This window comes from Schistocerca gregaria, chromosome 2 (genome assembly GCF_023897955.1).
Source record: "Schistocerca gregaria isolate iqSchGreg1 chromosome 2, iqSchGreg1.2, whole genome shotgun sequence".
Taxonomy (NCBI): Eukaryota; Metazoa; Arthropoda; class Insecta; order Orthoptera; family Acrididae; genus Schistocerca; species Schistocerca gregaria.
In genome coordinates this window covers 110,632,436-110,646,839 of record NC_064921.1, presented here as the reverse complement: position 1 = coordinate 110,646,839, position 14,404 = coordinate 110,632,436, and the positions used below count along the sequence as shown (strand labels likewise).

The window sequence follows — 14,404 nt, the reverse complement described above, 5'->3', positions numbered from 1 at the left end:
ATGGTAGGTTGGCTCAGTACCAGCGCATGGAACATTCGGAGTGAGTTTGGCCATGCTACTGGATTGATCCTTCCCCACCCACCCAACTCAACAGAACTCAGTCCACACGATTTAGATCTCATTCAACAACTGAGGAAAACATTGCGTGGGAGGCGCTTTGCAAAAAGGCCGAATGTCCTCATGGAATTTCGGTGACAGGTAGCACACATTGATGGTAATGCCAGTGGGATGCATTGCCTTCTCCAGCGCTAGCAATGCACTGTGTATGCACTGAGAGACTAGTCTGAAGCATAGCAGCAACTTTTGAGTCATTTTTGTTCAGTTTGTACGCGTCCAGAATAAATTTACTCAGAGTTCCAATGCGTGTCTTTCATTTCAAGTGTTACCACGACTACCTGTACTGGTAATGTATTTTATGTTGATACTGAGATGCACACTGCTGTACCGGTTCAGTGGCACACCGTGGAATTCGTATGTTGTCACATTATCGCAAGATATACCATAGCTGCCATGTCTTACGGAATGCCCCTCGTACATATATAGTAAACATCTACATCTACATCTACATTTATACTCCGCAAGCCAACCAACGGTGTGTGGTGGAGGGCACTTTACACGCCACTGTCATTACATCCCTTTTCTGTTCCAGTCGCGTATGGTTTGCGGGAAGAACGACTGCCGGAAAGCCTCCGTGCACGCTCGAATCTCTCTAATTTTACATTCGTGATCTCGTCGGGAGGTATAAGTAGGGGGAAGCAATATATTCGATACCTCATCCAGAAACGCACCATCTCGTAACCTGGACAGCAAGCTACACCGCGATGCAGAGCGCCTCTCTTGCACAGTCTGCCACTTGAGTTTGCTAAACATCTCCGTAACGTTATCACGGTTACCAAATAACCCTGTGACGAAACGCGCCGCTCTTCTTTGGATCTTCTCTATCTCCTCCGTCAACCCAATCTGGTACGGATCCCACACTGATGAGCAATACTCAAGTATAGGTCGAACGAGCGTTTTGTAAGCCACCTCCTTTGTTGACGAACTACATTTAGTAAGGACTCTCCCACTGAATCTCAGCCTGGCACCCGCGTTACCAACTATTAATTTTATATGATCATTCCACTTCAAATCTTTCCGTACGCATACTCTCAGATATTTTACAGAAGTAACTGCGACCAGTGTTTGTTCCTCTATCACATAATCATACAATAAAGGATTCTTCTTTCTATGTATTCGCAGTACGTTACATTTGTCTATGTTAAGGGTCAGTTGCCACTCCCTGCACCAAGTGCCTATCCGCTGCAGATCTTCCTGAATTTCGCTACAATTTTCTAATTCTGCAACTTCGCTGTATACTACAGCATCATCCGCGAAAAGCCGCGTGGAACTTCCGTCACTATCTACTAGGTCATTTATATCATTCATATGTTCACAGTTAAAGTTTAATAGTCTTGTCCTGATTAATTTGCAGAGCGTTGTGTACAGGCGAAATAATGTGTAGGTTTTGACAGTCACAATTTCGGTCTCGATGCAGTTGGTGATAATTGTGGTGAATATCTTTGTACATCACGAAGAAGAGGTTGATAGGCTGGCCTCGTCTGCAAATAAGAGTACGAGGTGAAAATGATGAAACAATAAAATAATGAAACTGAAAAGTAAGGTATAAAATTTTATTTATAGGTATCAAAGAAGTGAATCATTGGTGATTTTGGTTTGATTATGTTTTCGAAGACAAAGAAATAGTTGCTGAAGAGCGAGTTATCCTGCTGTGAGCTGTGGTGGCGTAGCTTTCCCGTGAGCGTCCACTATGGTAAGATGAGGGCGAAGATGAAGAGCAGGCTCAGTGGGGATGTCCGTAGCCTCCGAAGCCTCCGAAACCGCCTCCGAAGCCTCCGTGGCCTCCGTAGCCGCCACCGAAGCCGCCGAAGCCGCCCCCGTAGCCGCCCAGGCCGCCGCCGTAGCCGCCCTTGAGGACGACGGGCACGGGCTGCTTGACGACCACGGGCTGCGGCACCGGCACGGCGACGGGCTTGGGCACGCTCACGGGGTACGGCACGGGCTTCTCCACGGGGACGGGGTACGGCTGCGGCACGCTCACCGGGTACGGCCTGTCCACCGGCACCTTGACGGGGACCCTCACGGGGAAGGGCACCTTCCGCTCCACGGTGACGGGGTACGGCTGCGGTACCGGCACCGGCACCTCTTTCGTGATGGTGATGGCCTTCACCTCTCCTCCGCCGTAGCCGATGCCGCCGCCGTAGCCGCCGCCGAGTCCACCCCCGAAGCCGCCGCCATAGCCGCCGCCGTAGCCGCCGCCGTAGCCGCCGCCGTAGCCGCCGCCGAAGCCGCCGCCGAAGCCGCCTCCGTATCCGCCGATGCCCAGGCCGTAGAGGCCGCGCTTCTCCGTCTTGCTGGTCTTCTTCTCCTCCGCTTTAGCGGCCTCTTCAGCGGACGACAGGTAGCACGCCGCCAGCAAAACTACGCACACCTGCGGGCGGAAATAGTTCTATTAACAGGAAAATTGATTAAAAGAACGGAGTAGGTGCGAAATAAGAAGGTAATAGAACATACGAATGAGGAAGAGCAATAACCTGACAACGAAAATTTGAACTTACAAATGAAGGGGCAGCATCATGATTTTTAGGGGGCAGGGGGGGGGGGGGAGGGTGGGTTGGGGTGTGGGACGAAGGGGGTGGGAATTACAGTCTTGTGACTGCTTGGATGCAGCCTGCTACGGCTTCCTACCATATGCTCAGTATTCATGTCAAATCCTTAGCTATTCTGCATATGTTTTTTCTTCTTCCTCTCTTCATGGAATAGGTTTACGGCCCGTTTCACCTCCATTTAGTTCGTCTTTTCCTCGGTCGCCCAACTCTCTTCTTCATATAGCTTTATAGCCTGCCATTCTAGGCGCTTCAGTGTCGAATCGCGCTGCTCCTACGGTCGTGGCATGGGCATGTGTGCTGTCCTTAGGTTTAAGTAGTTCTGAGTCTAGGGGACTGATAACCTCAAATGTCAAGTCCCATACTGCTCAGAGCCATTTGAACCATTTTATAGCTTGATAACTGATTACTTGTCTAAGTAATGCTTTCCCCCATTATGTTGACATTTTGTTTCCATGTTAGTCTACTTGCTCTGTCTCATTTTTAAAGAAGAAGATTGTCAAGTTGCCGGTGAGCCTTAACTTTTTTTTTTAATGTGTTAAATCTTATGGGCCTTAACTGCTAAGGTCATCAGCCCCTAATCTTACACACTACTTAACCTAAATTATCCTAAGGACCAACATAGACACCCATGCCCTAGGAAGGTCCGAAAGAACAGATACTATCTTAGTATATATACAGTTAAGGCTCACCGGCCACTTGACCATCTTCTTCTTCTGTGTGAATGCACAAACAGTGCCCGAACTCTTACGGGAATCGGCAACGCGCCGAGAGTAATCAGTATAATGGGTGGTGGAGGGGGGGGGGGGGGGGGGGCGCTACGAATGTAGTGCGGGACAATACGTTGAGAATGTGGATTTCGCGGGAGGCGTGCCAGAGATAAATCCCTGCAGTCGCGCTATCCTCTGTGTCCTCGGTGGTTCACATGGACACAGTGTTTGCCGCGCAAGCAGGATATTCTGGGTTCGAGTCCCGGTCGGGGCACCCATTTTAATCTGTCCCCGTTGATGTATATCAACGCCTGTAAGCAGGTAAGGGTGTTCATTTCATTGATGTATTTAAAACGGGGGGTATTTTGTGTCTTCTGAATATCTGTTTGTTCTTCAAGAAAGAGCAGAACATTTATGCATTCTGATATCGACTTAACCTTTCCTAACTTCTCTTTTCCATTATTACCAGTGTCGCCTAAGTATAAATTTAAAATAGTACGTAAACGTCTGTATCTACATACATACACTACAAATTACCGGAGAGATATTTTTACATTCCACGGTAAAAAAAGGGCAGCTCAAATGTCGCCGCATCCGCTGTATGTAGTTTTAAATTATGTTCGCGATCTATCACAAGAGGTACGTAGAGCGCTAAAGTATATCTGTAGACTCTACGCTTAATGTTGGTTCCTGAAATATTGTAATTAAGCTTTCGCTCAATAACAGGCGTCAAGTGTTTCCTGGTTCCGACTCTTGAGAATTTTCGTGACACCCACTCACGAGTCAAACAAACCTGTGCCCATTTTTGTGCATTAATATTAACACGGTTTTTGAAGCGGTATCCTTTATAGGCTGATTATATGTTGCCACTATCGTGCTAACAAGTCAGTCTCTGACTTCTTTTACCTACGAGTAAGCCTATATGGTAATTCAATTTAATATGTCTACAAACTGTTAGAGCCATGTATTTGTGTAAGCTGACTGATTTCAGCTGTCACACTGATTTTATAGTCGAACGATGAAACATTTTAAATACTTCTGAAGTGTACAGTTTCACTTTTCTGTACATTAACAGTCTTTGCATCACTTTAGAATCCTATTAAGATCTGAATGGATATTTGTACCGCTTTTAGCAGATAGTACATCGTTATAAATAACTACATTATCTGAGAGGTTTCTATGAACGTTGACTGTCCGATCATTAACACGAACAGTAAGGATATCAATACACTCTCCTGGCGTACCCCTGAAGCAACTTCTACGAGAAATTCTATTAATGGCTCTCCATCTTATATAAAATACTACGTCATCTGCTCTCCTCTACCATTGCTGTTCTTCGTTATACCAATACCACAGACGTTATTCCGTTATTTCTCAACACCTTCTTTCATCATTTCCATTCTTTCAGTCAATATGTTACACATATTCCCATCTTCGCAGATTTTGAAGAAAAATTCCTCATTTATTACGTTATTATTTCACTTAATTATCAGCAACCATCTGCAACGCACATAGTACTCGTATTAATAACAACAATCGTCGACTGGATATGGAATATACAGCAGAGGGAAGATTTGTTGGAGCAAATGAAGATTTCAATACGTAAAGAAGATTGTCGCTCATATTATCTATTGTACATACGTAGGGGTCACAGAATAAAATTGTTTGACTGCATGAAACTACAGAAAACACCAATAACTTAAAATATTGTTACGGGGTCCTTTTATAGCTTCAGCGCTCCGGAATTGCAGCAGAACGAGTGTGCGCTGTGATTTAGACACTGGGCCCGTCGTTGGAACAAGTGGAGCTGAAATATTAGTTGTGCCGTTCTTATCTTCTTCCGCTGTTTCCGTGCAGGACAATGGCTAGGTAGTTTCGTCAACAGAGCAGCTTCCTCCAAATGAAACAGTGCATCATATTTAATAGAGTAGATATCGCTAAAAGTCTAACATAGCTTCTTCACCGAGGAAAGAGGCTCGGTATTGCCACATTGTATATCGAAAGATATTGAGGCCGAATTAAGCTTCTATCCTCACTTGTGTGTTCAATGTATCCCCCAAAAATCGCTTTCAGATGAATGATGGAGATGTGCTTCATGAATCGCTGCTGGCCATTTTCTATTTCACCTTTCTGCGGCGTTGCATCGTGAGGGCGTCAAACGGTACTCCACCTTTCATTTTAAGAAGTGTCATAGACATCACTATAATCTGACGTCGGTCTCAGTGCGTCACAGAGCAGAAGTGTTATGGTTCTGTTCGTGTTACACGTATCGAAATAACCATCGAGAAGTTTGTCATTATCCAACATAGGAAGTGTGGTGTCACCGCCAGACACAACACTTGCTATGTGGTAGCCTTTAAATGGTTCGCGGTCCGTTAGTATACGTCGGACCCGCGTGTCGCCACTATCAGCGATTGCAGACCGAGCGCCGCCACACGGCAGGTCTGGAGAGACTTCCTAGCACTCGCCCCAGTTGTACAGCCAACTTTGCTAGCGATGGTTCACTGCCTACTTACGTTCTCATTTGCCGAGAAGATAGTTTAGCATAGCCTTCACCTACGTCATTTGCTACGTCCTAGCAAGGCGCCATTATCAGTTACTATTGATATTGTGAAATATGTACCGTCAAGAGCGACGTTCATCCTTAATGGATTAAAGTTAAGTATTCCACCAGCTATGTCCGTTGTTTCTAAATTCTAATTTCCTTGTCCTGTTCCAGACCTCACGCCAGCTTGCGTGGGCCGAATCGCTTGCCTTTCGGCCTCCTCTAGTAACACGGTGTTGGCTTCCTGCCAAAGACAACAGAAAGTACCTATATTGAAAGAACCCAAAGAGATCATACATATTGTATGTCATCAATAGGTGTGATAAATGAAGACTTGTTATTTAGAACTGAAAACTTATCGACCTTGTACGGACATTACATGTTGCCCATTCACTTGAGTCATCACTCTAGTAGTGAAGTATTTTGTCAATACGAGTTTTGAAAAGCATTATATTGTGTATTTATTTTAAGGGAATAAGTTCGAGTAACATGCCACGATAAAAGTGGCTTGTGTGGTTTATCTCTAACGAATATATATATAAAAGATTAGTCCTTGTGAGGAATGAGTTAGGAAAAGCGTACTTTATTTAACACGTGAATCTACTTTTTTTAAAATTATCCTTAAGTTGCGGTCACTGTTACAAAAATCGAGGAAAGTACTCAGTATTGTATTTATCATTCGACATTTCAAAAATTAGAAATTGTTGTGGGGTATACCCATAAGAAAGGACTGTTTGGTTCAAATCACTGTGTAATTTGATATGAAGTCTTAACTAATAAAAATATTCGCATAGTATGGGTGCGTTGAATAAAACCGAATGCTTACACGAATTTATTAGAAACTTTTCACAGTTGGTATTAGGAATTACGAATGGCAGGATCACTCACCCCGTCATTTAAGAAATGAAAGAGCTCATAAAAGAGTGGCTGCACCAAAAAACGTGAAGCTTGTTTCACTTAAGAGAAATTTTTTGTTGGTGGGACACGAAAATGCTTCTTCTCATAGATTAAGTTGCAAATGTTAAAACAGTAAGCATGGAATTCTGAGAGAGACTTCTCTACAAAATAGATGTAAGAATACGAATGAAGACCCTTGATCGTTAAAATAATGGTGTTATTAATGGCGCTTCCAAAAAGTGCTTTTGCCGTGGGAATACTGAGAAATTCGAAATACGTATTCCTTGAAAATACACATTGTTTTATGGATTTGGTAGTTTCTGATTTCCACCTATTTTCACATTTGTGGTCAGAAAACGTTTTCAGTTGAATGAAGGGTTGTGGCAACACGTCAAATGTCTTTAAACCTTCTGGAATCACACAACAGAGATGTTTTCCACTGCGAATAACAATGTTCTATGTGCGTCGACCAAAAAGGAGTTTCGTAGCCAAACGTGCATACATCCCCTAATTACTGCAGTCTTTCATTAACGTGAGTCACAGGAAGGAATAATATCCTGGATAACTGCACGATACAACATTTTTCTAAGTTCAGGAATTTCGAATGTATCTCTCCGCGAGTAATGTTCACATACTTGTTATGCGTTAAATTTTGAGGAGTGTTTTACACGCACAGTAGCCCGACGTTGCGTAACGAATGGTGCAGATCGTTTGAAATAGACATATTTACTGACGAACGGTAGCCAAACTATCTATCGATTTCTATCCGTGTCTATCATATTTCTGTCAGGCACCCTGAAGTTCGCTTCCCTAAATAATGCGACACAACATCTAATTGCAGTCATTGGAGTATTCATGTACGTACTTCTTTTTAATGAGTACTTTCTAGGGATTCTTAGTAAACTACATAGCGCTAGAAAGTAGTAACAAACATCCGTTATCAGATAATTTATTTTTTATGTCTATTATTTCCCACACTCACTTCATTTCCGTTGGTACAATACGTCTGAGTTCCTATGGTCTCGAGTTATAACGAAAATTAATTTTAGTTTCATAGATTTAAATCATTTGATACTTAACTGTCGAATTTTCTGTAGATGAGTCAGATTTAAAACATTTCTACCAGTTCTGATCTTTTCTATGCTTCACGTAGAGTTAGTTAATGTTGCAAAATTTTTAAAATTATAATATTTTCGTTTTAGTCGTTTAGTCTTGCTTCCCTTCGGAAGTGACAATGACTTTTAATCCTACTAAACTAGTTAGGAGCTCTATACTATGTAGCAAAACACAAGGGCCTAGGAAAATCACTGTATATAATATGTGATAAGAGCATCAGGAATGCGGGCCACTAAATAATTTTACTGTGGGATTTAATGATACATTTGCCGGTCGTTTACTTAATATGTCGACAGAACGCAAATAGACGAAGACTTCTTCCCCGTTTGATTATTTTTCATTCTTTCAGACTGGTCGTTTCCAAAGAGGGTGAAGTTCTCCAATTGCAAAACTTTTAATATCTACAAAAGATATAAATATGGGTCTGTCTTTCTTCCACCTGTCTTATAAAATGAAACATATGGTCAGTACTGACTCGCGTGTTGTCAAATTTCCGCGAGATCGGTTTCTACAGTATTTCCATTCTTCTAGTAATAATTTGTGTCCGCTTTTTGCAACCGTAACTTATTACTCGCATGGATCTATAGTACTCATTCCTGTCGGCTATTGGATTCTTTGGAACTGGAGTTATTACATCTTGCTTGAAGTCTTACGGTACATTTCCTGTCTCACATAGGTATCTTGCACACCATGTAGAAATTTTTGTCATGGCTCTCTCCTAAGGCTATTAGTATTTGTGACGGATTGCCGTCTACTACCGGGGCCTTGTTTCTCTTTAGGTCTATCGCCTCCCTGTCAAACCTTTTCGCCGAATTATATCTCTCTTATCACCTTCAGCTACTTCCTCTTCTCTCTCTATATTATTATTATCAAGTTTGTTTCCCTTCCATAGGCCGTAATATATTCTGTACATCTTTCAGCTTTGAGCTTAGTACTGGCTTGTCAGCTGAAGCCGCCACACTCAAAAGCTGATTTTCTTTCTCCAAAAATCTCTATAATTCTTTTTTGTCCTCTAACTATTCCAGCTTAAGCATTTTCCTCTTTCATTTTCTGGTAATCTCGTTTTATAGATGTTTGCATCTCTTTTCGTCTGCTTCATGTATGGCATTATATCCTCTCGTCAATTAAATTCAGCACGTCGTGTGATATCAAAGGAGTCCTACTGGACCTCTTCTCTTTACGTATGTGATTCTCTGCTTCCTGTCCTATCTCTTAAAACAACTCAACCGTCTTCGGTTTTATACCATTCCCTTGTTTCTGCCCAAAGTTGCTTACTGCTACTTAAGAATCTCTCAGTGGTTCAAATGGCTCTGAGCACTATGGGACTTACCATCTGAGGTCATCAGTCCCCTAGAACTTAGAACTACTTAAACCGAACTAACCCAAGGACATCATACACATCCATGCCCAAGGCAGGATTGGAACCTGCGACGGTAGCGGTCGTGCGGTTCCAGACTAATGCACCTAGAACCACTCGGCCACACCGGCCGGCTGAAACTCTCAGTAATATAATTTATACAGGTCCCGTCTTCTTAATTTCCTGTCTGCAATTTCTTCAGTTTTAGTCGGCAGTTCGTATTCAGTACGATCATTAAATTATGTTCTATATAAAATTATACTAGGATGCATCCTCCTTCATTCCTTTCCCTTAGTTCGTTTGCTCCTGTTTTTCCTTTTGTGCCTTTCGCTACCATCGAATCCATCGTTCACAATAATTAAATTTTTGACAACCTGAACGACCAGAATAATTTTCCTTTATGTGATCATACAGTCCTTTCAGTCTCTTAATAATCTGTAAATAAACTGTGAGTGTTGGCTTTCTGTCTGTCTTGTCTACGATCATTCGTGCGCTGCGTTCTTCATAGTAGCATACCCACATTCCTATTTCTTTTATTCTTTAGTAGGAATACTCCTACATTAGCTCTATTCGGTTTTATGTTGATAATCCTATACCAACCTGATGAGAACTCCTTTTCATCCTGCCACCGCACTTCACTAACTCAGCTTATGCTTCATTCTATCAGTTTCCCTTTCTAAAATCTCTAACCCAGGTTCCCCAATAAGGTATCTTAACATACCAAGCTCCGATCCGTGGAATGCGAGTTTTGTTTTTTCTGATGACATCGTCCTCGATATTCCCCGCCGGAAATGCGAATGAGGCACTATTTTACCTCTGGAATATTTTCGTCAAGAGGATCTCCAGTGTTTCCGTAATACTGTACTACAAGTGTCCACCTGCTGCTCTGGGTGTTAACGTGTTGGTGTCACATGTTAGCTGGCCCGGGCTCGATTCCCGGCCGGGTTGGAGATTTTCTCCGCTCGGAGACTGAGTGTTGTGTTTTCCTCATCACCATTTCATCGTCATCACCGGCCCGAAAGTCGCCCAGTGTGGCGTCTCCTGTAATAAGACTTCCACTTGGAGGCGAAACTTCGGCGCCTGTTGCCTCCCGGCAACCGATTCCATATGCTCATTTAAATTTTTCTGTGCTATCACTATTTGCTTTGTCGTCACGAAATGTAGCACACAATTACATAAAAGCCTTGTTCGTACAATTCCTCCGTCAAGCGAGGTGTCCAGATATTAAGATATCAGGTTTATTATATTTCATGAACGGTTTTCTAATTCTTCCCTGTCATCCAAATATTACTTATTCTACGAATAGATTACACCAAGCAAATTCTGGGATGGCTCTTCTAAGAAATGAAAACGTCTCCGTTCCAAAAATAGTGTCCAGTATCTAATGACCTCTAGTGTGGCACTACACGTGTAAGTCTTTTATTTTCTCTGAAAATGGATTCTGGAAAAAATTATTATATATTCCTAGTTAGGATAATAGCTTCGAAACATTTTTCCAGGAATTTTTACTAAGGTGTACTTTCGCTTAGGAGTGGTCCACTTTCAACGAAAGCAGTTTTATTTGCATCTCTTGTCTTTTAAAGAAATATATCTGAACCACAAGTTTTGTTTCAGAGATTGGCCACAGCAAAGTTCTTAGAATTCTAATATCAATGGAATTTTCCTTTTGGCGTAAGACATTTAAAACAGGTTGTGACCAATTAGGAGTGGGGAAGGAAATCTGGATCTACAGTGCAGCGAATTATTAATCCATAATTCGCTACAATTTTGAAAGCTTCGATTCTGATTTTATCATGCTGCGTTCATGGTTGATTTTAGTTGGTGGACTTCTTTCAGTAACGAAAGAAACAGTGGCCGTCGAGGCCTCTCACCACTTGGGTTGTTAGTTCATAACTACAGCTGGCAGTCTGTTGTGTTGAATACAAGTAAACAGCCTCGAGGAGTTTTCTGGCCACGCGCAGGCATTTCCTCCTAACCCTGAAAGATATGATTTTCCCCGCAGGCCTTTAGTGGTGAATTGTATTGACTTCCCACTTGGCGATCGGGTCGCAAAATCCGAACGCCATACAGACTGAAGCTCGAGCCTCATAACATTAAGTCCCATCCATGTAACAGAACAATGTCTGAAACTAAAAGAAGTATGGAGACTGGAATGTAGCCCTCCCATACTTACTGTATTAAGAAATTTTGGCAAGTGAAGAAGAGCAACAAAAGCTAGCCAGCTGGAGTGGCCGTGCGGTTCTAGGCGCTACAGTCTGGAACCGAGCAACCGCTACGGTCGCAGTTTCGAATCCTGCCTCGGAAATGAATGTGTGTGATGTCCTTAGGTTAGTTAGGTTTAATTAGTTCTAAGTTCTAGGCGACTGATGACCTCAGAAGTTAAGTCGCAAAGTGCTCAGAGAATTTTGAACCGACAAAAGTTAATCACATGCTGTTTAACGTTCAGATTTAATTATAATAATGTTATTAATAACAACAATAACGATAATAACAATACTTAAAATCTTTCTTGGACATTATTTTACTCGACCTGTTTCTCTAAAACGATATAGCTTGAATAGCCAAGAGAAGTCACGGCAGTAGCTATAGGCACTGGACTTCCATTTGGCAAGAGCGGGATCTGTATTACGTCTGTAAACAACGTTTTGGTTTCTTGCGATCTCCCTAAATTAATTAGACAAAATGTCGTAGCGACTACTCTGAAAGTGATCCTGTGGTGTCACCGCCAGACACCACACTTGCTACGTGGTAGCCTTTAAATCGGCCGCGGTCCGTTAGTATACGTCGGACCCGCGTGTCGCCACTATCAGTGATTGCAGACCGAGCGCCGCCACACGGCAGGTCTAGAGAGACTTCCTAGCACTCGCCCCAGTTGTACAGCCGACTTTGCTAGCGATGGTTCACTGACTTCTACGCTCTCATTTGGCGAGACGATAGTTAGCATAGCCTTCAGCTACGTTATTTGCTACGACCTAGCAAGGCGCCAGTATCCGTACTATTGATATTGTGAATCATGTACCATAAAGAGCGACGTTCTCCATTAATGGATTAAAGTTAAGTATTCCACCAGCTACGTCCGTTTTTCTCAATTCTAATTCCCTTGTCATGTTCCAGACCTCACGCCAGCCTGCGTGAACTGAAACGCGTGCATTTCGGCCTCCTGTAGTAACGGTGTTGGCTATCCTGCCAACCACAACAGATTCAGAGTGTTTCCTTCTCCGTTCTTGTCCTGCCCGAGTTTATGCTCCATCTCTGACGATCTCGTCGCCTACGGGGAGCTATTCCCTAATCTTCTTTCCACATGAAAGTTCCATATCTCAGTTCGACAGATAAGTGCTGAAAGTAATAAATATATTTTAGCTGAGGGACTGACCAAGGACTGGTTGTTGGACGCCCCATAGACACTAATTTTAGAGACGAATCGGTTATTATTTTGGGTACAGAGAGAGAATAAAATGATTACGACCCGCGGTGTACAAATATAAAACTCGTCGTACATCCATATTTCAATTGGATGATGGTGGGACATCAGATGGAGGAGTTTTATTTTTAATAGAAAGATAAAATTTGTTGCCTAAATACTGCTGCTCAGCAAATGGGTATCCAAAGTAAGGCATAAGTCCACCTTAAAGGGACGCTAATGAAATATTTCTACGAAGGCCCGAATGTTTCGCTGGATTATACAAACTGTAAAGTGTAAAGAAACGGGATTGTGAAAGCAGTGGCAAAGTATGACACAGATGGAGTGCTTTGGAGGAAGTATCTCAGAGTTCGTTTGATATGATTCATTGTTGTTGTTGAGGTCTTTAGTCCCAAGATTACATCATACAGCTGTCCCCGCTTCTCTACTCGGTGCAAACATCCCCATCTTTTCATAACTATTATAATTTACATCTGTTTTAACGTGCTTAAGTAGTCGGGCCTCGGTATCCTTCTGCAACTTTTGCTTGTCACATTTCGCTGCATTAAGAAATTAACTGTTAGTTGATGCCTCAGGTTATGTCCTACCAGCTGATGACTTTTTAATCACGTTGTGCCATCAATTTCTTTTCACCCCATTTCGATTCCCCACCTTTTCATTAGTTGTTCAACCACCTATTTGTTGTTTAGAATTATTCTGAAATATTACTTCAAAATATCTTCTAGAATTCTTCCTAACAGCTAAATTAATATTAGACACAAACAATTTTAAACACCTTTCTTGTTCTTGTAACTCTGCATTTCACACACTCTGCCACACTGTCAGTTATTTTGCTGCTCAAATGGCAAAATTCTTCTACTAGTATTAATGTCCCATACGGTAACGCCTCAGCACTGGCTTGTTTTATTTTCAACGATATTCATCTTATATACGGTTTTCAATTGCTCTGGCAAGTCCTCCCTGCATCAAACCAGACTGAGGAATGAAGACCACAACAACAACAACAACTTCTGACTTAGGCATTACTTGTAATAGTTAATGTTTTTTATATAAACCTGGTAGGCAAAGGGTTATGACCACGGACAAAGCGGTTTCCGTATTTCAAATCTGTTTTGGGAGACATAAGTATCTACAATGGAGCTGAGAGGGAAAATGTTACGACTAAAACGAGTAGAGTAAGGGGAAACAGAGAACCACAGTCGCGATGATGGAATATGTAACGCGGCTCTGCGTTGGGGAAGACAACTGGCGCGGCAGGTAGGTACTGTGGAAGCCGCAACTCACCGTGATCCTCATTGTTGCTCTGCCTGGGCTGCTGGTGGGCAACGAATGACTGATAGCAGGCCCTGGGCGGCGCCGGCTTATATAGCGGGCGCTGGCGGAGGCGCTTCCCGTGCTTTCTCCTTTCCGCCGCCGAGGAGCCGTCGGGACACGCGAGTCACGCACACACACACGCACACGCGCGGCTCAGCTGGGGGCGAGACGAGCCGCCGAGCCGCCGAGCCGCCGAGCCGCCGAGCCGCCCCAATTAGCAGACCGCCCTCCCGTCATTAGTCCCGCACGGCCGGCCGGCCGCGGCGCCGGGAGCTGCCGCCGAGCTCTTCCGTCTTTTGTGCCGCGGCCGCTCCTGCCCGCTACAATTGCTTGCGGAGCTCCGAGTCCCGTACTGCAGCTCACGTATTCTCAAACGCCTTA

The 14,404-nt window shown here is 43.2% G+C and overlaps 1 protein-coding gene across 1 annotated transcript in view; it reads right to left on the bottom strand.

The window, feature by feature from the left end:
- LOC126335664 (uncharacterized) overlaps window positions 1-14,054 on the bottom strand; it is a 116,902-nt gene extending 102,848 nt beyond the window's left edge. The window contains exons 1-2 of the mRNA XM_049999119.1: window positions 13,994-14,054; window positions 1,853-2,488 (exon numbers count right to left, since the gene is read on the bottom strand). Of these exons, the coding sequence (XP_049855076.1) occupies window positions 1,853-2,488; window positions 13,994-14,005 (648 nt within the window). The 5' untranslated portion in view covers window positions 14,006-14,054. The remainder of the gene's footprint in view (window positions 1-1,852; window positions 2,489-13,993) is intronic.
- Window positions 14,055-14,404: the final 350 nt, after the last annotated feature.